This window comes from Zootoca vivipara, chromosome 12 (genome assembly GCF_963506605.1).
Source record: "Zootoca vivipara chromosome 12, rZooViv1.1, whole genome shotgun sequence".
Lineage (NCBI taxonomy): Eukaryota > Metazoa > Chordata > Lepidosauria > Squamata > Lacertidae > Zootoca > Zootoca vivipara.
The window spans coordinates 20,868,858-20,896,550 of record NC_083287.1 but is presented as its reverse complement, the minus strand read 5'-3'; the positions used below and the strand labels follow the sequence as shown (position 1 = coordinate 20,896,550).

At 39.8% G+C, this 27,693-nt stretch overlaps 1 protein-coding gene across 6 annotated transcripts in view; it reads left to right on the top strand.

Moving 5' to 3' along the window:
* The window catches only part of PLCL2 (phospholipase C like 2), a 110,599-nt gene that overhangs the window by 58,504 nt on the left and 24,402 nt on the right, over positions 1-27,693 (top strand). For 5 of the 6 annotated variants that reach the window (XM_035130403.2, XM_035130401.2, XM_035130400.2 and 2 more), the window contains 2 exons: positions 19,841-22,327; positions 25,977-26,180. In XM_035130403.2, coding sequence (XP_034986294.1) covers positions 19,841-22,327; positions 25,977-26,180 — 2,691 coding nt within the window. The remainder of the gene's footprint in view (positions 1-19,840; positions 22,328-25,976; positions 26,181-27,693) is intronic. The other variant, XM_060280687.1, reaches the window with a different exon arrangement.

The window sequence follows — 27,693 nt, the reverse complement described above, 5'->3', positions numbered from 1 at the left end:
GGTTCCACTTTAGCTAATGGGGCCTCCCGCTGCCGCTGCTTCACCACCGCTAGATTTCTGTTCCCATCCTGAGCTAAAGTTCTTAAACCGAGGTACTACTTCCGGGTTAGCGGAGTCTGTAACCCGAGGTGTTTGTAACCCGAAGTACTACTACTACTACAGTACTACTACTACTACTACTACTACTAATTTATTATTTATACCCCGCCCATCTGGCTGGGTTTCCCCAGCCTCTCTGGGCGGCTTCCAGCAGAAATATTATAATACAGTAATTTATTAAACATTTAAAGCTTCCCTAAACAGGGCTGCCTTCAGATGCCCTCTAAAAGTCTGGCAGTTGTTTTTCTCTTTGACATCTGGTGGGAGGGCATTCCACAGGGCGGGTGCCACTACTGAGAAGGCCCTCTGCCTGGTTCCCTGTAACTTGGCTTCTCGCAGCGAGGGAACCGCCAGTTACTACTGTAACTACAAAGCATACATGCATCTGCATGAGACTTGATCTTCAGTGTTGGGGAAAGTTCTGTTGTACATACAAAGGACTGAGCAATTCTGCTTATAATATTTTGTTATTAATATATGCATATGTATCAGTAGTGTGTGTGTGTGTGTTGTGTGTATGTAGGTGTAGATCAGCCTCTTGACAGCATCTTCACTTTGCTATGGAGGAAAAGTGGAGTCTTGGTTTCAAATGAAATCTAGGTTGCTTTTTCTCTTTTTATAAATGACCTGTATTATTTATTTATTATATTTATATGCCACATTTCCTGCAGGGGACTTTCTTATCAAATTCCAGTTTGAATTACCAATTAAGCTGGAATTTGATGATAAACTCTCTCACTGAAGGAATTTGATATTGTTCATCTGTAGGAACTTGCAGAGACTATTTGTTAAAATGAATGCTTTACTAATGATCATTGTATTGATTATTTTGTATACAGTTTTAAACTTGCATTATTACATTGCATATACTATTTTTGGATATAACTTGGGCCTCTTTATTTGTTGGTTTTAACTAGAACTGAACATAGTTCATGTAGCCATTATCCTAAGCCAGCTCTCCTTACCTAAGTCAGAGGTTTTTTTGGGGCGGGGGGCTTCTCTTATGTAGGGATTGGGGGTTTTTTGTTTTTGTTTTAAAAAAAAAACACTAAAGTCTGAGTGACACTGAAAACTATTACCACAGTACTATATAACATATTCCCCATATGCTTCATGGAAAGCTTTCTAATAAATTACGACACATTTTCATTTTGTATAGTGCATTATGGGTTGTTGTAAATGTGAAGCTTAATTTATTTTTAACATTCAAAACAAAGCCTTGCTTGCTATTATATCAAATTTATGTCTGCTCTCCAAAAGCAACACTGTATAAATACAACTGTTAATTCATCGCTAATGCTTTCCTAATTGTTTGGATAAAGAGAATTTTAATCCACCTACCAACAGCATCCTATTTCTTATATCAGGTAATTGTACATTGCAAATTTGGTGAAATAATTAAAAGTAAGTTTGTGTGTGGTTTCCCCCCCTTTGATTTCTGAAATTGCAGTAAGCTATTGTAACATACATTTACTCAGTGCTATTTTTCTAGAAAAAGCCATAAACTCACCATAAACTTCTCCCTTGTTCTCTTATAATGGCAATGGCACCTACCTGAGTGGTGCCAGAACTGAGTTTTAGCTGAAAAAAGTGCTGCATTTACTATATGTACTATATAGAGCCTGAGGTATAACTACTTTGCTTATTGTTGGGTATTTTGATCTTCATGCAGCAATTAGACCATTACAAATTTTGAGTTACTCGTTAATGTACATGTGAATACTGCTCTACGTAGCACTACGAGGCTCTCGGTTCTGCAAACTAAAGATAATTTTCTGGTTATTAGCAAAACTTAACAACTCCTTATAACAAATGTTTTTTAATGTAAGATACAAGAGAGATTTGTGGTTATAAAGATATATATGCAATGTGTAATTGAACCTGCGGGTTCCGTGCGAGAGTATTCTTGCGGTCCACTTGGTATGAAAGTTGGGCCTCTCTGCTCCAGGGCCTGTTGACATTTTATCCCCTGGCTTCCAGCATAAGATAATACAGTACTGTATGTTACTTTTGGCTGCCTGGAAATAATAAAGTAGAGGGCAGGCTGGCGGTGGGAAAGGAACATATGGAATAGTGGGGAATCTGCTTCGCTCCCACCTTTTAAAAACCAGCTCATTCCCATTTTTTTATTTCAGTTTTGTGCCAAGTGTGTTTCTGCCACCCTGGAATCTCACATGCTCGGCTCTCCTCATAGCCCACATTTTGTTCTTCAATTCTATAGGATTTAACACCACTATTAGGACAAAGTATAAACAGAAAAATTGTACGCAATAGAACAAAAAGATTGGAGCACAAAGTCATCTATATAAGTACTGTCTGATATTTTGTGCCATCATTTAAAATGTACCAGATGGTTGGCAAAGGACTATCCCAGAAGCACAAAGTAAATTACCTGGGGATAATTAAACATCTGCAGCACTGTTCTCATCAATTATATACAGTAAATGGCTTGTATATCACTTCCTAGCATCAAGTACATTTGTGTATAGCAGCCTTTATAGATTCATGGCTTTACAAACCTATCAGTATGATAATCTGGTCCATAGATCCTTGGCATTTATTCCCCTGTAATTCCAGTGTAAACTAAAACTGTATTTTTATAAGGCACGTTGTTTATCATATCACATGATTAATTCCTTGTGATTATTTTCTAATGGGTATTTGGAGTTGAAGAAACACACCATCTTCCATCTACTGGTTTCTATTACACCTATAAAGGTGGTGGGTTTAAGGAGCTGCCTACAGGCAGAAACCTATTCCGTACAGATGTGGATACTATTGTTGCCCAGAACCAAATCTGAACAAGCCAATTGATTCTACTTCAGCACAACGGTTACTAGCTGTAGCGATCAGCTTAAAAGTTAGCCAGGTTGTAGAGGGTTAATCTTAGTAGAACTCTGAGAACCCAGGGGGGAGGGCTCTGGGAGAGTATAAAAACCCCACCCCTGGAGTCAGTTAGTGAGTTGAGTTGTTGAGTCGGTGTTAAGTTACTAGTTGGTTGGTTATTCACAGAGAGAGAGCTGGTTTAATATTGAGGTGGCTAATAGATAGTGATTATAGGCAGACAGGATACAGAGTTGTGTGATTATTTACAAATATTTATTTAGTTGACTTTAGCAGTAATAGGCCGGTAATTTATATTTAGAGGTAAAGGCCGGTATAGGAACCACCTGTAATTTGGAACATCTAAGATGTGTACTGCAACCATTAAGCTTAATGAACACAATAAATCATCTTGTTTTATTTTACCTTATCCTGGTCTGAGGTGTGTGAGTGTCTGAAGGTATTTATTTTGTCGTTGGCACATCATCAATAGACCGTGAAACGTCCGGGGGTGATGTGCAGGTCAGAGTGACCGCGACACTAGCACCCACCCATCTCTCCACTTTCTGACAGCAGGAATCCCCACTCACATTTGGGATCACTTTTAAATCTTGTCTTAGATAAACTTAAGCAGACAGATCTTCTTAACTCTTCCTCTGATAAAGCAGATGTTCCAGTCCTCTAATTGTTCTGGGAGCTTTAAAACAAACCTTTTACAGACGCATCTAATATGTATTAGATGAAGTCTGATCAGAGACTGCATTAACTGCTTAATGCATGGGTTAGTAAAGATCTGGTAGGGTTGCCTGAAAAGAAACCCCATAGATATAATCTATATATTCACAGAAACCTATAGCACTGCAAAGGCATAGTTTGCAAATAAAACACGGCCTCTACATGGAACATCACATTTTTACTAGTGCAAAGTTTCTTGCACAGTTAAAATTGGTTTTTGTCAACCAGTATAGAATGGTGCATCCAAGATTCTTGGGACAAGTTGTGCTTGCACCCCAGATCAGACACGAGAAGGGCCTCTCCTGATCTTAGGGGGATGAGCAAGGTAGTATAGCAGGAGAAGGTACCTCTTAGGTGTAAGTCAGGCATCTCCAAACTCGGCCCTCCAGCTGTTTTGGGACTACAACTCCCATCATCCCTAGCTAACAGGACCAGTGGTCAGGGATGATGGGAATTGTAGTCCCAAAACATCTGGAGGGCCGAGTTTGGGGGTGCCTGGTGTAAGCTGTTTAGGGTTTAAAATATTGTGAGTAGAATACAAGTAAATCTCAAAACAAATAAACTAAAGAGAATAGAGAATGAGAGAACGAACGAACATGGGTAAATGTTCTTTATGTAATTTAAAAATAACTTAAAGTAAGGTTGAGGGAAGAGGAGGGGAGGGAGATCAAGAGGAGGATAATGTAGCAGTTTGAGTTCGTCACTGAATAGAGTCTTCCAGAAGCTTATCTGCGAAGATGGGAACGTTCCTCCTATGGAGGCATTGATGATGGAGGGAAAAGAAAATGGGGAATCACGTTGTGGCAAGCTGGATGGTGCAAATGAGTTTCTCAGACAATGCTGGCCCTCAAGGGTAAAGTCTGAGAACATCTTCCGTCCTTCTGCAATAGACATGTGGGCCGCTACAAGGAGAAATGTCCACAGATCCTTATGGATGAATTTAGGGCCAGTAAAGAGCAATAACAGCAAGTGCAGGGCACTTCAGAAGATGTTGGAAGATTCAGGACAGATAAAAGGAAGAACTACTTCACACAGCACATAGTTAAACTATGGAACTCACTCCCACAGGAGGCAGTGATGGCCATAATAATAATAATAATAATAATAATAATAATAATAATAATAATAATAATAATAACATATTATTTATACCCCGCCCATCTGGCTGGGTTTCCCCAGCCACTCTTGGCGGCTTCCAACCGAATATTAAAACAGTACAGCATTAAACATTAAAAACTTCCCTAAACAGGGCCGCCTTCAGTTGTCTTCTAAAAGTAAAATCTGGCTTTCTAAGAGTTTTAGACAATTTCATGGAGGAGTGGTCTAGTAGATTCCACATTTGGAGGCAGTAATGGTTCTGAATACCAGTAGCTGGAAGCCACAGGAGGGTAGAGTGATCTTACGTCTTTTTAACAAATTCCTCCGCCCCAAAACCCACCTCTGAATTAGTCGCAAGGTTCATCTTTTTAATAAATATATTTACAAAACGCCCACTACATGCCTCGATAATAATTGTTTCAATGAAATTTATTTGTAATTCTCCCAAAATACACCATATTTCTATACAGCACAATTCGAACAAAAGAAAATATTTTTTAAATCCCCTAAGCATGTGATTGCTTAGTAGCTAGCAGTGTCCGGGGGGCGGCGGCGCTGATGTTGGTTCTAGCCACTCAAACAACCAGATCTGCACAGTCTTGAATCAGCAACTCTCAAGCTTTCATCACCACCTCACAACATCCTCCTTCCTCTCCTCTTGCAGCTACGCTGGTAGCCTCCGGGGAATTTATCATGAACTGTTGCTAGATTTGGTTATGAAACTAGTATATTTTATTTTAGCCTTGCACCACAGTTACATAGACTAAGATCTAAAGAACTTGTTAGACAAATGCAAGGGGTTTGCACTAGCCCATTTCATTTTTTTTTTGCTGCTTGTTCTACCCCCTTTAAACAGCTGATTCCAATACCATTTATAAAATGCTTTTACCTCAGTCCCAAAACATTTGTTATGCAACTAAATTCCACAGGCTAGAACCCCAAGATTTACATTTGACATGCTCCCAAATTTAGGTACATCCAGTGCCCTCCCCCTTCTTGTTGAATTACATTTCCAATTTCCAAAATTTCGGAAGTGGTGTGCTATAAGGCATTGCTGGGAGGGGGAAGGACTAGCGTTAGAGAACACAATTCTTTGGATCTCTGCTGCAGAGCTTTGAATCCTGGCCCTACGGAAAGTGGCTTCTCTTCAGTTGTGCTTGCATGGATTTTAAAAAAAGGTCTTTTGCTTATACAGTTTTACTGTTGCTAGTGCAGACTAATCTTTGTACCCAACTTTGAACCAAGTGTACAAAGTCTGGAAGGCTCGAGCCAGTATGTGCAGCTAAATGTTAAGGGAAAATATTTGATCAGGGCTTAGCTTCATGCCTCCTGTTATTTGTGGATATATATATTTTAGAGCGAGAGCTGCATTTATTTTTTGTGCTACTTTTCAAATGCCCAAATGCCCAAAGGGACAGAAATCCACCAGTTGTGCCACAATTAAAATCTAAACGTAAAGCTGCAACAGGGAAGAAAAATTTGAAGTAACATTATGACACATGTTAGCAGGAATTTGCAAGAAAGAGAGGGAAAGTGTACAAATTGATGTTTTAATGTAATGTCTTTCAACTCGATCTAGCAAAGGGGGAGAGAGAGAAAAAGATGTCACATTTACAGGGTTTTTCTGCTTTAAAGCCAGTTGTCATAAACTGCAAAAGAAAAACCGGTGTTTAATTTTCCAAGACACTTTGATTAATTTGTCTCAAGGAAGAATTAATAATTTTACCAGCAGTATAATGAAAATGTTTCAGCATTAATGCAGAATGAAGTACAGTGAATGGAGATATTGAGCCAGTTTCACCCATTATCTGTTTAGTATTAAGCATTCCAAGACTAATAACATTAGTGAAATACATATTTATTTAACATTTATTTCAAAGTGGTGCAGCAGCAGCTTATTTGATGGCATCTCCATGATCATATTTTTAAAGCAGGAACTGTAGTTTTTAATGCTACTTTTTTCTCTTTAGGAAAACATAGCTTGATTCCTCTGTTTTCTTCCTTGCATAATGATTGTCCTATTCAAATAGCAGCATGGACTGTGATACCTCATTTACATCTCTCTCAAGTATTTTCCTTTTACTTCTAAATTGTTCTAATTTAAGACAAAATAAAATTTTCAAGAGAATAATATATCCAAGGGCTTCCTATAATACTCAGCTCCTATTCTGAGCTGCTAATCAGATGCCTTTGATTAAGCTGGTGAACGTAACATCTACACATATAGCAATTACTGGCCTCCAGAGACCATTTTTTCCATATAAACAGCTGTGCATTGGTACAATTGCATATGAAGATGGGAGAGCCAAATGAGATGGGTGAATTGTAGAGAATGAACTATTCTCTCTTCGAAACCCTAGCAGAGTTAACTTGTTTCTTTTCTAAATGAGAAAAGCCTGTTACCGTTCTAGCTTTTCAGATCTTAGAAGGTGCAAAAAACAAGGGGCCTTGAAAGAAGGTCATAGCTCAGTGGCTATACAGGGTATCCAAGGTTCAATCCCTGGCACCACCAGATGGGGCTAAAACCTGTTTGGCTGTTGCCAATCAGTGCAGATAATACGGGGCTAGGTAGACCGATGTCTCACCCACCTAGATTATAGGTTTGTTTTTAAATTACAATTCTATACAATGTTCTTTTGTACACACCTTGCTTGCTTTTAATCTGCCATCTTATCTCCCTGTGCTATCAGTAATGCATGCAGCGTTGCTTAATTTTTTTAAGACATCAATGAGCCCTGGGGTTGAAGAATAGCACACTAATTGTCTGAGGAAGATATGTTAATTAAATCTGTACTGTACTGTACTGTACGCCTAAGTTGGTATGGTGGCACAGAATGTTCAGTTGCTCAGAGAACTAAATAGTGCGGTGTCCAGCTTCCTTAAGAGAAGGGAAATGTGTCAGTTTGGCTGGGTACAGAGTAGAAAATGAACTAAGATGGGCAGCGGAATAAAGGATAGGTGGCTTAAGGAAAGGGATTGTGGGGACAAGGAACTGAAACTAGAGAGATAAATATGAATAAATTTTGCATTGAGGGCCTGTGTATTGTGGTGGGGACAGAAATGAGATGGTACTGGTCTGCTAGCTGGTAGAGTGTCAGGTTAGCTGAAGGAAGTGCATGCTAGGTTCATAGACCCTGGGTCAGGGGAATTCTGCCTATTGTGGGTTCTCCTGTCCTTGCAGCACTGAGGATACAAAGAGGACTCAAGTACAGTACAGTGGTACCTCTGGTTACGAATGCTTTTAACCCAGAATAAAAAAATTCCTTCAGTAGCACCTTAAAGACCAACTAAGTTTTTATTTTGGTATGAGCTTTCCTGTGCATGCACACTTAGTCAGATACACTGAAACAGAATCCACCAGACCCTTATGTATATTCAGAGGGTGGGGGTGGGGGTGGGGGTGATGGGGATGGGTGATGGGCTAATAGGAGTGGTAAACCTGTTGATGACTTTTAATGACTGTTAATGACTGCAATTGGTCTGGGGGGGGAGCAAGGGCTGAGGTGCTAAGGAAAGCTTGATCATGTATAATGACATAAGAATCCTATGTCTTTGTTCATTCCAGGTGGCTCCATGGTTTTAAGCTTGCCTTCATTTTATGGATCAATGGTCTTGCCTTCATTTTATGGATCAATGGTCTCATTAGATAGTAAAATTCATGTTAGATTGCTGTTTTAGGGGGTGTTTTTCATTGTGTGGAATGGATCAATCCACTTTTCCATTACTTTCAATGGGAAAGTGTGCTTCAGGTTAAGAACACTTCAGGTTAAGAACGGACTACCGGAACCAATTAAGTACTTAACCTGAGGTACCACTGTGATGGTCAGGACACTAAACTCCACAGACTGATTTCAGGAAGCACCCAGATTCTATTAACCCTAGAAGGATATAGAAACGTCACTGGAAAGCTGATAGTTGATATTAGCCAAGCTGGCCATTATGTGATTTGTTGCCATTCATAATGCAATTTTTGCGGTATGAAACACTCTGAAGCTGATGGGAGAGCTTTTCTCTGACATGGTTATCTTCTCAAACAGGATTATCCCTTTACAATGTTTGAGTTATTAAAGCAGAGTAAAACGAACTGCTTTTAATGGAATATATCCAACACTTTCTACTTTAAAAAACCCCAAACTGAATCATTTGACCTTTCTCCTCTTCCCCACCCGTATTCCTAGAGGTTTTTTTTCCAATGTGATGTTAATTTGGATTGTAAAGTTTTCCCATGACTTCAGGCTGCATCGGAATAAGAGGAAATAAGTTTTAGCTTACTACAGTTACAGAAAACATTGGGCAAGAGGGGAAAATATTTTCTCAGATTCAATAAAACGACCCCACTCTTCCCCCATAGAAATCCCTTACATGTAGCTGTAACAAGGTGCTGCTGCTCTGAATGGCCCATGGGTGCCATGGTTAAACTTTTGAACGATGACCAAGGAGACTCAGCTTCAGATTCCTCTCTGCCATTAGATTCTCTGTGGGTGACGCTGGGCGAGTCACACACGTCACTGTATTGTATAGGGTTGCTGTGCATAGAAAAAATTGGGGCAGGGAGAGGGAACCATTTCTACTGCTTTGAGTTATTTGCAGTAAACATGGCGTTGAAATGTAATAAAGAAATACCACAATATGCTCATACACAAAATTCTATAACGCCAGCTATTCTAGAGGCACCACAGAAAAGCATTGACTCTGGCATGACGGTAGGTTGCAAGTTCAGCCGTGTATGCAATTACCCTACCAAAAAAGTGAAGACCCCTTTGTTGCATAGTTTGTTGCCAAAGGGGACTGAAGGGTCAGGTGTTGTAATGAATAACTGAGCCCCCCAGTTCTCCACAGAGGGGCGCAAAAATGTTTATGAAACTTATACCAGTGGTTCATCTCGGCACCAAATAGAGCAGTGGAGCTCCCTCTCGTTCGTATTTGAAATTATTTTTGCTCTGCTCATATGAAGTATACCTGTATAGCACTTGCACGATTGACTTCACTGCATGCTGTTTAAAAGTAATATGGGTCATTCAGCATTAGGGCATGCCTCAGTCTTTCAACAATCACCATTTTGGGCCATGCTGTGTCGTACTTTATTGTTCTAGTGGAATATTTTGCTTAGGCTGTCTGATTATTTTGCTAAATCATAACATTACCTTTAAAAGCTGAGAATCGCAGAGAAGAGAGAGAACATGTTGAGACGATTGGCAAATTTTTCCAGAGGCTTAAAGCCGAAATAGAAATAAAACAATATTCTTCATTTGCTTGTTAAACCCATGAAATTAAGGAAACTTTTATAACAAAATAATTCATGTAGCTGAAAGTCTGCATCTCATTTTAAAATTAGATTAAAATATAAATACAGTATGCAAGCCCTCTTATCACACAAACCCATAGCTGCCGTAAATACAGTTTGAGTGGTAGGGTGTGCGAGAGGATGGGACAGAATAAATTAAAGCTTTTCAGTAGAAAAATATTTGTTCCCTGTAGTGCAGTCCTAATGTTGAAAGACAGGGTCACCTGAAGCCATTTATGTTTTTGCCTTGATGTACTGGGGTCGTAGAAGTGCTTTTGTTATACTTCTCAGGCAGGCAATGTGGATGTATTAATGAGGATATATAAAAGCAAAATATTTTATAACCACATTATCATCACAGTATCATTTATCATTTTTAATTGATCGTATTCGCCTTGATTTTATAAAACCAACATGGTACGTATGACCAGTAAACGCCTTGCACACTTCTGGGCTTGAGCGCCAGGTGTGAACATGAAGTATAGAACCATGTAGTGAATGTGCAAAACTGTACCTCCAATATCTTGAGCTCCAAAATAGGTATTACATCACACTATGTTTTTATTTTTTTCTCCTTGGCCCGGTTTGACAACCGATGCATGGATCAAGCATATGTTTGAACTATGTTATGTTTTCAATGTGAACTCTCAATCTTGAATCCATATATCACACTGTGTTTTATTTTGCATCTTTCCCGGGTCTCCTTAAAACTGAATAGTTATGACCAAGCTACTATTCAGCCTTGTAACACAGAATTGTGCCTTTATCATGTGTGTTCATTTATTTTACATTTTTATTCTGCTGTTCCTGTGAAAAACTCAAGGTAATGTGTACTTCTATCCCCCACCCCCACCCATCCACATTTTATCATCACAACATCCCCACAGGGTAGGGAGAATGGGTGCATGGCTCAAGGTGAACCATTAACTGAGTGGGAATTTGAACCTAGGTGTTGCTGTGTAGTTTGTTTAAGGGGTGCTGAGTATCGTAGCTCTGTGGGGAGATTCTCGGGATTCTTTGGGGGAAGTCATGTGTTTTAAATGCCCTTGCCCAAGACTGATACTCCAGCTACTAGATCACACAGTGACCTTCTGCCCTAAAGTTATTTCCAGTATCTCAAGTTCATTGGAGTTATCTCATTTAAAGAAACTTCCAGGTGAGCAGAACGCAGATGCGGAAGTTTAAATCAAAGGCCTCCAATTATTTATGTGAGCTTTACTTTTTATAAGTGAACATAAGGAGACGCTGTATGGCCAGCTATCTAGAAAGAAAATTAGTAAACATTCTGCACACATACCAGTAAGGCAACTTGCTTAAAAATATTGTCGTTTTCTTTTATAGGATTAAATGGCTTCACACCAGTATGTCTGGAATTAGAGGAGCTCACTCTGTTTGTCTAAAGCTGACAGCATAATGTAGGATCTGTTTATCTTCATAAACAACTATCTTCAACAGTTAATTTTTCAACCATGAGTCGGGAGCCCTCCTTTCATCTCATGTGTAGTGTATGAGCCTGGTGTGAGTTTTACTGAAAATGAATGGATCTGTGCAGAAGCAATACTGGTTGGATCATGCCCTTAGTTGTCAGTGAAGTCATCAACATCCACACCATCCTTTATTTGGGCTGTACAGCTGTATAACACAATGTAGAGGTTTAGGAAACATAGAAAACTGCCTTATACCAGGTCAGTTTATTTGCACATATATTAATTTAAGGAAGTTACACCCTGCTTTTAACTATATGCCTTGAAGCCCAGTTTTGTCTACTGACTTCCAGGAACTTTCCATGATCTCTGCTAAGGATGTTTCCCAAATCCAAATCCCCCCCAAGGGTATTAAATTCAAATTGGATCTCTGAGCCCCTCCAAAGGTGTCAAGGAACTTTTTAGTACCATGTTCTGAGACTTTACCTAAAATGTGGGTAATTTTGAGTTTAAACAGGGCATACAACAGCACAAGTCACAATTAGCCTATTGAGGTTAACTGTAACAATAATCTCAGTTGTTCAGCCCTGGCTGCAATAACAGTCTAATCTCAAAAATTCAATTGCTGTGTTCAATTAATCACTGTTCAGTTTTCTGGCTGAAAAAATGACAGCCCCACTATCCATTTGGAGAGCAGTTCACGGTGCAACTCTATTCAAGCTTACTCTGAAGTAAGTTCCACTGAATTCTATAAGTCTTACACCCAAGTAAGTGTGCATTAGATTGCATTCCTTATATCTGAACTAGATACTTCCCCTTTCTATTAAAAGAAACAAAGAATTCTGGAAATGGGAGGTTTGCATTAATAGTGCACCTTTTGTTGCAATATAAAGTGCCATATTTCCCCTTCAAAAATAAAATGAAAATGAAAAAATAAGTCTGAACCAACAAATTTTCCGGATTTGTGTTGGAAGAGTATTAATTTGAAACCCTTTAAGTAGTAGCAACTTATCAACAACTTTTGACTACAAAGAGGGACATTTTTAGCATAGTCTCTCCATCCCTTTAGGCAAGGAAAATGTTTGTATGTCAATGCAGAACTGTCTGTGTAATTTAATTATTTATAGACATCTGGACTAGCTGGCTTGCTGTTAACAAATCACAGGCACACATTGTAATTCCCACTTGAGACTTTAAAAAAGAATAGAAGGGCACCAGGTCATAATTTCTTTTCATTTGCTGTTTGGTGACCATAAGAAATTAATGTGTTTCCTTTTGCAGCATTTAGGTTTTTATGTTCCATTTCTTCCCTTGCAATACATTTATGTCTGACTCTGAGGCTAAGCCAAGCAGTCTGATCTTAAGGAGCAATTTTAGCTATAAACAATGGTTTGTGCTGCTGTGATAAGCATCATTTAGTGGGGCACAGCAGCAGCTAAACTGAAATAACTGCGAAACATAAACAAGGTGGAATTTGGTTCAAAAGCTAACCTTGAGATTTATTGAACTTTGAAAGTGATTCAATGATCCACAAAACTGCCACAGCCTTGATATGGAGCTGAGGTTTAGAAGGGGAATATGGTGAAACAAATGTGTAATTATCCACATAACAAGGTGAACTGAGCCAAATCCTTTACCAGAGTAACCTCATAAGCAGCAAGAAACTGAATAGGCTTCGTACTGAAGGAGGCAGAGCTGAATGTCATAAACATGGACAAGGATCCTATGGAGATTTAGTCTTCCATCAGTATTTCAAACTACTATTGAAATGAGGACTTGGCAGTTGCAGTAGACGTTTGTGCTAATCACATGAGTTCAGCTGTTCAGAGGGGTAAAAGTACCATAAAAATCCACTTGGTTAGTTGTGCCAGCTATTTGGATAAGCTTGACCAGCTGTTTGAATCCCATCTATTGCCTGTGACATATCCTGTAAATTAATAAACTTTTGTCATTATTACAAGGCACCTCTGAGCTTTGAGGGTGTAGTAGAACACCTTAGCTAATAATTCTGGAGTATTTCTGGCACGTTGTCATTTGAATTATCTCTGAATTTCTCATCTCTGCAGGGCCATTTGTTCCAGTGATAAATAAAGTACAGGCAATTGTTGCTGCCAAACAGGATTTTGTAGTATTCTTTACTAAAAAGACTATTCTTGTTTTGAAGAGTTCACTTTAAAAAAACAACAACTTAATAATCTGTTCCCAAACTTAAGAAAGGGTGACAGCCTCGGGCCAATGAATGAATAAATAAAACCTGATAGATGTGTTTTGGTTTTTTTGCCAAGAGGCCAATTTATGGAGCTCAAGCTCAGAGTGGCACTTCATTCACACTGTTATAGATTTATTCGTACAAATAAGAGTGCGGGCTTAAACCATATACACAAAATGTCATTGTAAACTACCACCTGATGAATCTCAAAGTTTTTGTTCCTTTCTCAAAGCTTTCTTGCATGCAAAGTGACTGGCTCAAACATCTGGTCTGATTGGTATAATTTTAAGGTCCGTTTCAGATTGTACAACAGAAGTGTGAGAAGTAAATTGCTCACCATATTTAGCCTTAATTGTTAACATATTAAATCAGTTCTGTTTGGGTGTCATGCGCATTTTTCTGGGCTTTAGTGGAAAGCATATGGGCTGAATTGCTTGAGTGAAACATTGGAAGCCATGATGTCATTATTTTGGCATTGCTGGGGTGTTATGTTGACTAAGTATAGACAACATACAAAACTATTTTGTGCTCCTTGTGCTTTGTAAACTTGCTTGTCTGTGTTAATTATAGCCCACTGGAATCCTTATTGTGGTTTCCACATTAAGTAGCCGCCAGTACCAGAACTTTCATATTCTCGGCACAGCCATTTTGTTTCATGCAGTTTCAGTACATCGCTGCTGTCTCAGTTTGGTACTAATCGAGATTGTTGCCAACAATCAGAATAGTGAACATTCTGTGGATCCCAGAGAATTAAAGGATGAAAGTGAGTGGCTTGGTTTAGTGAAAACGTGGCTTTTCCCTGTTTGTGAGATTGTAGAGGAGCCTCTGGATCATGGACTCCCTCCATTATGTTTGTTTTGTTTAGTCATTTAGTTGTGTCCGACTCTTCGTGACCCCATGGACTAGAGCACGCCAGGCACTCCTGTCTTCCACTGCCTCCCGCAGTTTGGTCAGACTCATGGTGGCTTCAAGAGCACTGTCCAACCATCTCGTCCTCTGTCGTCCCCTTCTCCTTGTGCCCTCAATCTTTCCCAGCATCAGGGTCTTTTCCAGGGTGTCTTCTCTTCTCATGAGGTGGCCAAAGTATTGGAGCCTCAGCTTCAGGATCTGTCCTTCCAGTGAGCACTCAGGGCTGATTTCCTTCAGAATGGATAGGTTTGATCTTCTTCACCATGGGCAGGAATAAATGACCGAATCAGGGAGATTAGCCAGGAAGTTGAATAGACAGAGAATACCAAGTGAAAATTTGCTCATGATCTTGCCATGGTGTCCATATACAGATTAGGGAGTAATCGGTGTAGCTGTTAAAATAAACTATAATAGCTGTTATTTGTTTTTTCTGTCTAAGTATTAGACTAAACCTGCTGAAATTACATCCTGCTATGGTGCAGTGACTGGGACCCAGGTGGCACTGTGGTTAAACCACTGAGCCTAGGGCTTGCTGATCAGAAGGTCGGCGGTTCGAATTCCTGTGACGGGGTGAGCTCCCGTTGCTTGGTCCCAGCTCCTGCCAACCTAGCAGTTCGAAAGCACGTCAAAATGCAAGTACTGTAGATAAATAGGAACCGCTACAGCGGGAAGGTAAACAGCGTTTCCATGTGCTGCTCTGGTTTGCCAGAAGTGGCTTTGTCATGCTGGCCACATGACCTGGAAGCTATACACCGGCTCCCTCGGCCAATAATGCGAGATGAGCGCGCAACCCCAGAGCATAGCTGCCAAGTTATCCCTTTTTTAAAGGGATTTTCCCTTATGCTGAATAGGCTTCCTCGCGAGAAAAGGGAAAACTTGGCAGCTATGCCCCAGAGTCGGTCACGACTGGACCTAATGGTCAGGGGTCCCTTTACCTTTACCTTTATGGTGCAGTGATGCAGTATTTTTTTAAAATGTTGCTGGATATTCATGTATGTGGTTATACAAAGGGTCCTTCTAAGCACCCATAAGGGCACACCTTTTAAAAAGGGCTATATTCACAGTAGCACTGATCCAGAACCAAAAGCAGATCATTGTCTCTGTGTAAGGGGAGAGGTACTACACTTGGGAATAGCTATACATACTGTATTCTTCCCCTCTCCCCCACGCTTGAAATGTGTAAATCAGTCACAGAGGGCATCACTGGAGTAGGTGAGTGTAGAGCTTTCAAAGTTAAATAACATTTTGCAAAGGAGCAAAATACCTATGAAGTGGCACAGTAGGGTGATGAGGTAGCTTTGTTGGTGTTGGACAGTTTAGAAGAGAACTGTCTGGGTTTTCTTGTGTTTGAATGATATGGGAGTTTTTGTACATGTTAAGATTTTTATTTTTTTTACGTGTGATGGGAAGAAGCATTAAAATACTATGGTAAGGGGAACAGATGAGCCTATCCACTAGTGATGTCAGACTATATAGCTTAGAAGGGCTTCCACAGCCCTGTGTGTGATTATGTGAATAGTTATTACATGCATTAATAATGATCAATTGATTGATCTGTTAAATCTCTTCATTTGATGAGGTAATTAATTCTCCTGAGCGAGAATTATGTTTGAGATACAGTTTCATTTGTAGAGCAGAGTGGTGATTCATTGGCTTCTACCTAGCTTTGTTTCTTCCTGATTTGCAGTGATATAAATCCATCAGGCTAAATGATTAATGTGATATATTCTACAAATGATATATTACTGCATTGCAGGGGGTTAGACCAGATGTCCCTTGATGTCCCTTCCAGCTCTACAATTCTGTGATTCTAAGCACAGTTGAAATATTCTCTAGAATCCAGATAGCAGGAAGTACTACCATATATTAGAAAATATTTTACTGAGTTATGAATTTTGCAGACAACAGGCCTTCTTCATTAGCAACTTTAGATTTGTTATGGTGTTCTCAGATTTATGGACTACAACTTGGTTCTCTTGTTTTGTAATGAAAAGTCATTTGAAGCTGTACTGTTGTATATCCTTTGCCTGGCTATTTCTCTTGTATCCCTGCCTGTACAGATGTCAAAAAAATATACTTTCAAAAATACTTAGGATTGTAGCCACAGAGATGTTATAGTAAAACAACACATTAAACTGATGCCGGTGTGTTTCATAAATGGGACTGATTTATTTGTATTTTTTAAAATGTTTTATAGTTTTAATGTAACTATTAAAATACTTTGACAGAGCTCTGCACTGGAAAGCAGCATATAAAGAAAAAATTAAAATTAAAGTTTGAATGAATTATTTGATGTCTGTTAAAATGCAGTTTGAACATTTGGTTGTAAATTTAAGATAGTGTGTAAATTTGGGGTGAAGAGGTGTGCTCTTCACCCCAAATTCTTGATCTCTTAAATGTAGAAACAGAAGTTGCAAGATGTAGTGTAAACATAATTTCAGTTATGGAAGTAGATGACTATATGCATGTATTTATTTGCACATAGAAATGGCAAAGGCTCAGAGCTGCAATCACATGTCTACATGTGAACGTCAGAGCTGGGTGGACACTCTGGAGAATACATGGGGCTCTATAGATGGAGGCAATTGCCTTTCAGTTTATATATGCTATTAGTTTTTCCTAGCATGTTTGGTGGTTAGTCACCTTCCATTTCCTTGCAACCTTACAGCATGTCTACTGAACACTAGTTTCCCACATCTATTGCCATCGTTAAGTGTTCCCTTATCATGTAACAGTTGCCATGTGGAGAGATATTAAAGTGAATTTTGTGTAGCAGCTATAAATGTGTAAGCAGGCCCTTAGATGTTATGACCACCAGTGTGACAGGTTTTGCTTTAGAATGAGCATTTTATCACATCTTTGCTCTGCTTTGTTATTTTGATAATTTCAGAAATTTAACCTGGTGATTCACATCCATTGTGTTCAAATAGCATTACAGTGGTACCTCGGTTTAAGTACACAGTTTGATCCGGAAGTCTGTGCTTAACCTGAAGCGAACTTTCCCATTGGAAGTAATGGAAAGTGGATTAATCCATTCCAGACGGGTCCGCGGAGTACTTAAACTGAAAGTACTCAAACCGAGGCGTACTTAAACCGAGGTATGACTGTACAGTAAGCCCACAACTTCAACTTGGCCAAAAAAATTGGAAAAAAAATTAAAGCGGGGCAGACATCTAGGAAAAAAAGATTTTGGCAATCCCACCCGCCATTGTACCCAATGTGTTTTGACCATATACAGTTTTGGCTTTAGACGTGATCCCTGGAACATAAACCCCTCTCCAGAGTTTTTCTGATGAGCTCTGCTTCCTATCAGCTTTGTGTCCTTGAGTTTGCTGCAGAAATACTTGTGTATCAATACTGTTGCTTTAATTTTGAATAACGTTGTGAAGTTACTAAGACCCATCAAATTTGATGTGTACGGGTGTACATACATGTGTATGGGGGTGGGATATGGTTCTGGTTCTTTTCCCAACCCTTCTTGCCACTTCCAAATCCTTCTTTCTCTGCACCCACACTCCCACTGCTCCCATCATACGTGGATAGGTGTTGCAATGGGCAGTATAAGGGGTGGAACAAAGCCTATACCCTCATTCCTTCGAAAAGGTATGCAGCCTCAAGAACTAGGTATCTTTTCATCCTTCCCACCACCAAAGAAAAACAGCATGAGGAGGAATGCATAAACACCCCTTCTTTCACTAGTCTTCCTCTCAGTCTCCAAGCTTGCTGCAATGCAACTGCTGTGTGTTAAAAAGAAAAGTCTGGGGAAAGAATTATGAAGAGGATTTCATGGTGAATAAAGTGACATTTTAAGTTATAGGCCTTTCATGTTTTTTTTCTTTCAATAAATAGACCAGCCTTAGTCCATTTCTAATGGGCAAGGTGACATGTAGATACTAATTGTTGATGGTCATTTGATCCTAAACACTAAATGTGCAAAGACTAGGACAAGCCAGACTTACTTGGCCCATTATCTTAAGAAACCGTTCCAAAAGCAGCTTATGCTCACCCCCCCTTGCTTTTGTCAGTTTCACTGTGCAGCCAAGAGTTTTGTTATGCATCTTCAGTTGAAGTTGGCAGAAGCTAACTGCACTGGGTCTTTTGCCAGCAGGACTTTTGAATTCTGACTTTAAAACTACTGCTTTTTTCAGCCCTGTTCAGCAGCCCTGCAATGTGTAACTTAGCCTCCCACCATACCTGCTATAATATAAACAAAGCTAGAATTCTACCTTTTCTAGGCAGTTTTTCAAGCTGTACCCATTTCCATGTTCATGCCCAGGAGCAGGATCTCAACTTAAAGCAGCCCTTTACAGTACTTCTTAGCAGACAATAGAGGCTAGGGAGGTGTTTGAGGCCATGGCAACAGTAGCCGCAGGTTCCTTCCTCCTCGGTTAGTTGCTAGGAAGACATTGCTAAGCTTCATATCACTCTGCTGTTTGCTCCTTAGTTCGGCATCCCATTTCTTTTGCCCTCTCCCCCTGTCATGGGGTCCATTCTTCTGCCTCGCGTTGCAGAGGAATCAGTACCCAACCCACACACAAAGTATATGCTTCCCTTCTTTCCAGGACTTGTAATAAAATTCTGGGCATTTGTATTAACGTGTTAACAATTGTGGCCTAGAATACCAACAGATATTAAAATATAGCTATTGCCCACAAACACATTACATGTTTATAGAGAATATACAGTAATCTTTGGCTGTGTACTGTTGAGGCACAGCTTCAAATGTCTGCTTGGTTTGATGGTCTCCTGATTGTGAGTGTGGAAAAAAAAGAGAGCCAATAATATATACAGTCATACCTTGGTTTAAGTATGCTTCGGTTTGAGTACTTTCAGTTTAAGTACTCTGCGGATCGTCTGGAATGGATTAATCCACTTTCCATTACTTTCAATGGGAAAGCTCGCTTCAGGTTAAGTACGCTTCAGGTTAAGTACAGACTTCCGGAACCAATTGTGTACTTAAACCGAGGTACCACTGTACTATCTTGCAGGGCTGTTGCAAAAATGCAGACAAAGTGGCCACGAAACATCATTGACACCTAAGGGTACAATGGTAATAAGTCGTACTGAGCTCAGTTGGACACAACAGCATAAGGGTAAATTGCATATCTGTTACCTTTTAGTGTAGCTTTTAATTCATTCTGCATAGATGTCAATATTTGTGGACATATATGTTAGTCCTCAACAGATCTTTTAAAGAATATTTTGTTTTTGTAACATGTGGCAAGTACCTTACCAACTTTCCCTTCCTCTACTTTTCAGGATGGTACAAAGCAAAAAAGAGAACGGAAAAAGACGGTGTCATTTAGCAGCATGCCAACTGAAAAGAAAATCAGTAGTGCAAGTGACTGTATTAACGCCATGGTTGAAGGCTCAGAACTCAGAAAGGTTCGCTCCAACTCTAGAGTTTACCACCGGTACTTCCTTTTAGATGCGGACATGCAGTCTCTACGTTGGGAGCCTTCAAAGAAGGATTCTGAGAAAGCAAAGATTGACGTTAAATCCATAAAAGAAGTGAGAACAGGGAAAAATACAGACATTTTTCGTAGCAATGGAATTTCGGAACAGATTTCAGAAGACTGCGCATTTTCTATTATTTATGGAGATAATTATGAGTCTCTAGATCTTGTTGCAAATTCTGCAGATGTTGCAAATATTTGGGTCACTGGACTGAGATACCTGATATCGTATGGAAAACACACACTAGATATGCTGGAAAGTAGCCAAGATAAAATGCGGACTTCATGGGTTTCACAAATGTTTAAAGAAACAGATATTGATAATTTGGGGCGCATATCCATGTGCAGAGCTGTACAGTTTATAAAAAATTTAAATCCTGGTTTAAAAACTAGTAAAATTGAATTGAAGTTCAAAGAGCTACACAGAGCAAAAGACAAACCTGGTACAGAAGTCACAAAGGAAGAGTTTATTGAAGTCTTTCATGAGCTTTGCACTCGCCCTGAGATCTATTTCTTGTTAGTTCAATTTTCTAGCAATAAAGAATTCCTGGACACAAAGGACCTTATGATGTTTTTAGAAGCAGAACAGGGTATTGCACATGTCACCGAGGAGATAAGCCTTGACATTATTCACAAATATGAGCCATCTAAAGAGGGCCAGGAAAAGGGCTGGCTTTCCATAGACGGTTTTACAAATTATCTTACTTCTCCAGAATGCCATATATTTGACCCAGAACATAAAAAGGTGTGCCAGGGCATGAACCACCCTCTATCTCATTATTTCATAAACTCATCTCATAACACGTACTTGATAGAGGATCAGTTCCGAGGCCCATCTGATATCACAGGATACATCCGTGCTTTGAAAATGGGGTGTCGATGTGTCGAGTTGGATGTGTGGGATGGTCCTGACAATGAGCCTGTAATTTACACAGGGCACACCATGACCTCGCAGATAGTCTTCCGCAGTGTGATCGACATTATAAACAAATATGCATTCGTTGCTTCGGAGTACCCTCTTATTTTGTCGTTAGAAAACCATTGTTGTCTCAAGCAGCAGAGGGTGATGGTTCAGCATATAAAGAAAATATTGGGAGACAAGGTCCACACACAGTCTCCAAACACAGAGGAATCTTATCTGCCTTCTCCTGAATCTCTAAGAGGGAAAATACTAATTAAAGCCAAGAAGCTGCCTCCTAATTGTTCTGTGCTAGAGGGAGATGTTACAGATGAAGACGAAGGTGCAGAAATGTCCCAGAGAATGGGAAAAGAGGGTGTGGAACAACAGAATATTGCCACAGTAAAACGGTTTCAGCTCTGCAAAGAGCTTTCAGAACTGGTAAGCATGTGTAAGTCGGTTCAATTTAAAGATTTTCAGGTTTCATTTCAGCTTCAAAAATACTGGGAAGTTTGCTCCTTCAATGAAGTGCTTGCTACCAAATATGCCAATGAAAACCCTGGAGACTTTGTGAATTACAACAAACGTTTTCTCGCCAGGGTTTTCCCTAGCCCTATGAGGATTGATTCTAGTAATATGAACCCACAGGATTTTTGGAAGTGTGGCTGTCAGATAGTAGCAATGAACTTTCAGACACCTGGATTAATGATGGACCTCAACATTGGTTGGTTTCGACAAAACGGTAACTGTGGGTATGTCCTTCGACCTGCTATCATGCGGGAAGAAGTCTCTTACTTCAGTGCAAATACAAAGGACTCTGTGCCTGGAGTTTCACCTCAGCTTCTTCATGTTAAGATTATTAGTGGACAGAACTTTCCTAAACCAAAAGGGTCAGGTGCCAAAGGTGATGTTGTAGACCCTTATGTCTATGTAGAAATCCACGGGATCCCTGCAGACTGTGCAGAGCAAAGGACAAAAACTGTGCACCAGAATGGGGACAACCCAATTTTTGACGAGAGTTTTGAATTTCAGATTAACCTACCTGAACTCGCCATGGTGCGCTTTGTAGTGCTGGACGATGATTATATCGGGGATGAATTTATTGGGCAGTACACAATTCCCTTTGAGTGTTTACAGACAGGTTATCGCCATGTCCCCCTTCAGTCTTTAACAGGAGAAGCTCTGGCACATGCTTTCTTATTTGTCCACATTGCTATAACTAATAGAAGGGGTGGAGGAAAGCCACATAAAAGGGGGCTGTCTGTCAGGAAGAGCAAGAAATCCAGAGAATATGCCTGTATGAGGACTTTATGGATTAAAACCATTGACGAAGTATTCAAGAATGCTCTCCAGCCCATACGGGATGCCACAGATTTGAGGGAGAACATGCAGGTACCATTTTCTATTCACTATCATTTATATGAGATTAGCATTTTACATACAGATATTATTGAAACATTTAATTGCACCAGTATAAGTAATGTGACACAGTTAAGCGTACTAAATCTGCTCAGAGGTTCAGTGACTTTGCAGACAGTTAAAAGTAAGGCTTAGAGTTATCAGTGCACTCAAGTGGTGGCTGTAAGATACTCAGGCACAGATGCCACCCTACTGGATTCAGTTTTTCTGCTGTAAGATATTTTCTGTTATCTGGCTGTTCTTCTGAAGGATGACTGATTGTAGATATAGTTACAGGTAGGTAGCCGTGTTGGTCTGGTGTAGTCGAAACAAAATAGAAAAATTCCTTCCAGCAGCACCTTTGAGACCAACTAAGTTTGTCGTTGGTATGAGCTTTCGCGTGCATGCACACTTCTTCAGATACACTGAAACAGAAGTCACCAGATCCTTTTATATAGTGAGAGCGTGGGGAGGGGTATTACTCAGAAGTAATCCCATTCCCACCACCCTTCTGAGTAATACCCCTCCCCACCCTCTCACTACCCTGTTTCTCCTATTTTAAGACGTCATAAAATAAGCCATAGCAGGATTTTTAAGCATTCAAGGAATATAAGCCATACCCCGAAAATAAGACATAGTGATAGGTGCAGCAGCAATGTTGGCCGCGGCAAGAGGAGGAGGGGAAAAAAAGACATCCCCTGAAAATAAGCCATAGTGTGTTCTTTTGAGGAAAATAAGCCATAGTGTGTTCTTTTGAGGAAAAATAAATATAAGACGGTGTCTTATTTTTGGAGAAACACGGGATATATAAGTGTCTGGTGACTTCTGTTTCAGTGTATCTGAAGAAGTGTGCGTGCACACGAAAGCTCATACCAATGACAAACTTAGTTGGTCTCTAAGGTGCTGCTGGAAGGAATTTTTTTGATTATAGATATGTTTTATAGCAAGGTTGGCTAACTGGTTTTATTTATTTACATTTGTACCTTGGATCCCGAATGCCTTGCAGGTCAGACATTTTGGCTCCCGAACACTGCAAACCCGGAAGTGAGTGTTCCGGTTTGTGAATGTTCTTTGGAACCCAAATGTCCGACGCAGCTTACACGACTTCCAATTGGCTGCAGCAGCTTCCAGCAGCCAATTGGAAGCCGTGCCTTGATTTCCGAACGTTTTGGAAGTCGAATGGACTTCTGGAATGGATTTCGTTTGACTTCTGAAGTACCACTGTTTTTTTATTTTTAGTAGTATTATTGACCTGCCCTTCACCCTAAGGCCCCAGGGCAAGTTACAATGATAAAACAGTCCAACAATATTTAAAAAACAGTTTAAAACAACTTACAACCCAAACTACCCCACTTTTCCTCCAAGGAGCTTGAGGTGGCATGGCACTTCTCCCTCTTCCCCATTTTATCCTCTCAGCAACTATGTGAAGTAAATTAGGCAGAGAGAAAGAGAGAGACCTGGTCCAAGGTCACCCAGTGAACTTCATGGCTGAGTCAGATTTGAACCCAGGTCTCCCCAGTCCTAGTTCAACACTAACTACTACACCACACTGACTCTTATTATTTATTTTGGTAATACATAGCCTGATCTTCATTAAAATCTGTTCCAGAGTAGAATTTTAATCTCAGGGCTGCATTACATGCTGACTAATCTGAGGGCTGCATTCCAATGGTGCCTGTGATCAAAGCACTAGTGGGTTCTGATGGCCCACCCTACCTTTGCCCCTTGTTTCTCATGGCACACATACTCACAGTACACATACAGCATACGCCATCTCACCCCACACATGGCTTGCAGAAAGCCCCCATTCCTTCTTCACAACAACTTTTTACCCATGGCAGATAGGAAAGAGATTCATGAGCTCAAGCGTGCCAAGGAGCCCAGCATTTGCCTTGATGGAGCAATGGTATGCTGCAGCATCCTGAGGTGGACTTCTTCTTTTTTAGTGCTGTGTGAGGGATGGGAAGAAGAAAATGCTCCCTCTGTAGCTGTAGTGTTCTAGCAGGGAGGGGGAAGTGGGGAGGTAAACTTCCCCCCACCGCTCTGCCAGGGAGAAGGTAGTCTTCCTTGTGAGCATTGAATGAAGTGCCTTTCCCTTCTTTCCATCCACTACCACTGAACAGATTGGAGCTCTCTGCAAACCGGAGGGAGTTCTCTGCTCTGCTCTGATGTTTCCCAAGCACTCCCAGCCAGGGGTTTCAGAGAGTTCAGACAAAAACAGAAAAGAAACCAGAAATTGCTGCAGTTGGCATATTCATGTGTGGTCAGGAATGGTAAACAAACGTGACTGGTCTTCATTCAATGTTGTTCTTGTTTAGTTCTATGAGCAGTAATTAATTAATGACCTTTCTACAGTGTTTTGACATTTCCTTTACACTGAAAGGGATGTTAAGATACATAAGTAGTTATGCAGGTTATGTTAAATTGCGGGCAGCAAGATAATAACGTAGTACCTTGTAGAAGCCAGCCTGCAGCAGAATGGATACACTGTTGATTGTGGTGAATATAGATCAGGACAGAAAGTTGCTGCCTTATTTTAATACTCCCACTGCTCAGGTTTCCAGTGCTCTGATCTGCTCCGTGGTAGTGGATAAATAAGAGGAGAGGCACTTTGTTCAGTGGCACTTCCACTAAATCAGGTCAGGGTCTGATAGGCTGCCAGAAAAAGGCTTGGTGGATTGGATGAGGCTTGCAAGCCTGGGGTTCAGCATACCTGTTTCACAGGAAATAGTTGTGTTTGTGTTTATGGTGTGTGATCTAAAATGGCTCATTCATATATGCAAGCCATCACTTGATTCTGCAGCCATCAAGGGATGAAGACGCATGTATGAACTAGTGTCAGAGAAGGGGATAAATTCAAAAAGATGCAAGTTTCCAAGTCCCTATATTAAATTGTTGCTGAGGCAAGACCTTCCATATCCTCCGCATTTCTATTTTGTTTCGTGCACTGCCGTGTCAAGTAGGTTGCTGTTATCACAGTTTGGTACTACAGTAATCAAGTACAAATATTAGGTATTTTGCTTAATATTAAGTTACTCTAGGGTAATAATTCCTGCCTGGGTTTCGTTTTACCTTGTTAAAGGATGAATCAAAGATTAAAGTGAATTGAAATTCACTTGGCAGGATCAACAGATCTTGACCTGCATCATAGACATAATAATACAGCACTGGGTATTATACAGTATACTGTATTATACAAATACAGTCTCTGAAGAGTAATGTAAATGACCCATGGTCACTTAACTCCTAGAGAGAAAAGGTTTGCATGACAATATTGATGACTGAAAGATTTTCAAGTAAAGAGCATTGCCTGGAAGTCACAGTGACATGTTGGCTGTTTCTCTGCAGGAAGGAGAAATTATTATTGTCAACTGCAGCTGAAAAGTGGAGTTACTTTAGAATATAGAAGCATTCTAAAGTACATCTGCATAATTTTAATTCTGGATAACTACTGCAAGCCTTGTTGGTACCTTAATTACTTCATAAAGTTGATGTTTTTGCAGAACATGGCCACAAATATAGGGTGTTTTATTTCGGTAGCTATTAGGATTGTACAATGAGGTTGAAATTATCTCAAACTAAAGATAATTGAGATTCAAATTGTGTATAAGTGAAATCTAACTTATTCCTTCCTTTTCAACAGAATGCAGTGGTTTTATTCAAAGAGCTGTGTGGCCTCTCTCCTGTAGCAAACCTCATGCAATGCATTCTGGCAGTATCTACACGCTTGGTGAGATCTGATAACACACCCTTGGTTGTAATGAATCTCAGCGAACAGTATCCCGTTATGGAACTGCAAGGAATCATTCCAGAAGTTTTGAAAAAAATTGTAACAGCATATGAAACGGTGAGTAGCCTTTAATAAACATCTTTTTAACAATATATTAATTTCAAAATATTAATCTAACCTTCTCCCTCACCCTGCCAAATCACGTGGATGGAAGATCATTTGCATGAATGCAGAGGGTATAACAATGTTTTCGTATGAAGCTGTAGAGATAATAACACATGAGCTGTGGCCTGTGCAAGTCATTGTTACCAAAAAGAACAATTGCTTGGTGTGTATCTGATGCTATGCTCTGTGTGTGATATTGCTGTGCAGTTTTATATATATGACCAAGCTGTAGCCTTGTTTTTAGTCTGAGGGGGGGAGGAAAATGGTGTTGTTATAAGGGTTTAGTTTTATTACAAAAATGTGAATCACATTAGTTTCAATACCTGGTTCAGTTCAATTTTCAGAAACTTTTTTACAATATATATTTTTAAAATATATATTTTATTTGCTTTTCTATTTCATCATACCATCAGCACATACTGTATTACAGTCATACACAGGATAATAAGAAAGAAAAATTACATAAATATAGGACATATATATGCATATTGATGATAACATCTTAGTCTTCCAATTTATTTGACTCTTATAAACCTTAACTTTTACTCCCCTTCCACCCTTTCCTCGGTTTCCTAACTTGGTTAGGCTACCTAGCAAATACAATTATATCTATTAAATTATACAGCCTCTGGCACATGAAAAAGGGAAACACTTGAGAACTGTTACTTAGCAAGCTAAAATGAAACATCTTCCATTATATTTCCCCAAACTTGGTTCCCTTCTCAGTGAGTCCTGTCTTTAATGAACAAATGGACTTTGAGAGTAGCTCATTCCATTTTCACATTAAGACTATAAGAAGAGCTTATAGTCTTCTTGTAGAACCATCTGATCCATAATACTGTTCTGTTCCAGGGGCATGGGGGAACCTGCAGATCAGCTAGGGTGATGATTGCAGAAGCTGTGGGGTAGAGGGAGAGTTGGCAAAACTGGCTTCCCTCCCCCATTCTGCTAACCATTTCCTTTTGTTGATGACAGGACTCAGATAGGGATGAGGATACCTGTATATTTGCAATATGCAAACAATTTGTGTAATCTTTACACTTAGAATATTAATTGTTTTAAGCATTTTGTTGAGACTAGAAACTGCTTGAAACTATAATACAGTAGGTGCACATTTGCCTAGCTTTTAGAAGCAAAGTTCGGTTTCAGACAAAAAATGGCATAGGAAACTTAGTACAAAAGCTATTTCAAAACTTAGCAGCGATGGGCCGCCACATTGAAATTTAAACGTTGCTGCTATAAAACTATACAGGTACTTGTAGTTTTTCGTATGTAGCAGGAAGCATTGCAATATGTCATTAGGGGCAAGGAAAGCCTCTATTGGCAAGCAATGCTGCAAATGTATAGGTATTGCATGCAAATCATAGTGATGTTTATGGTAATGTCGAACTCTTCTTACATTAAATAAGAACAGAAACCCTTTTACTTTTGTGCTACATAGCTAGTTTATAACTTGTGTTTTAGC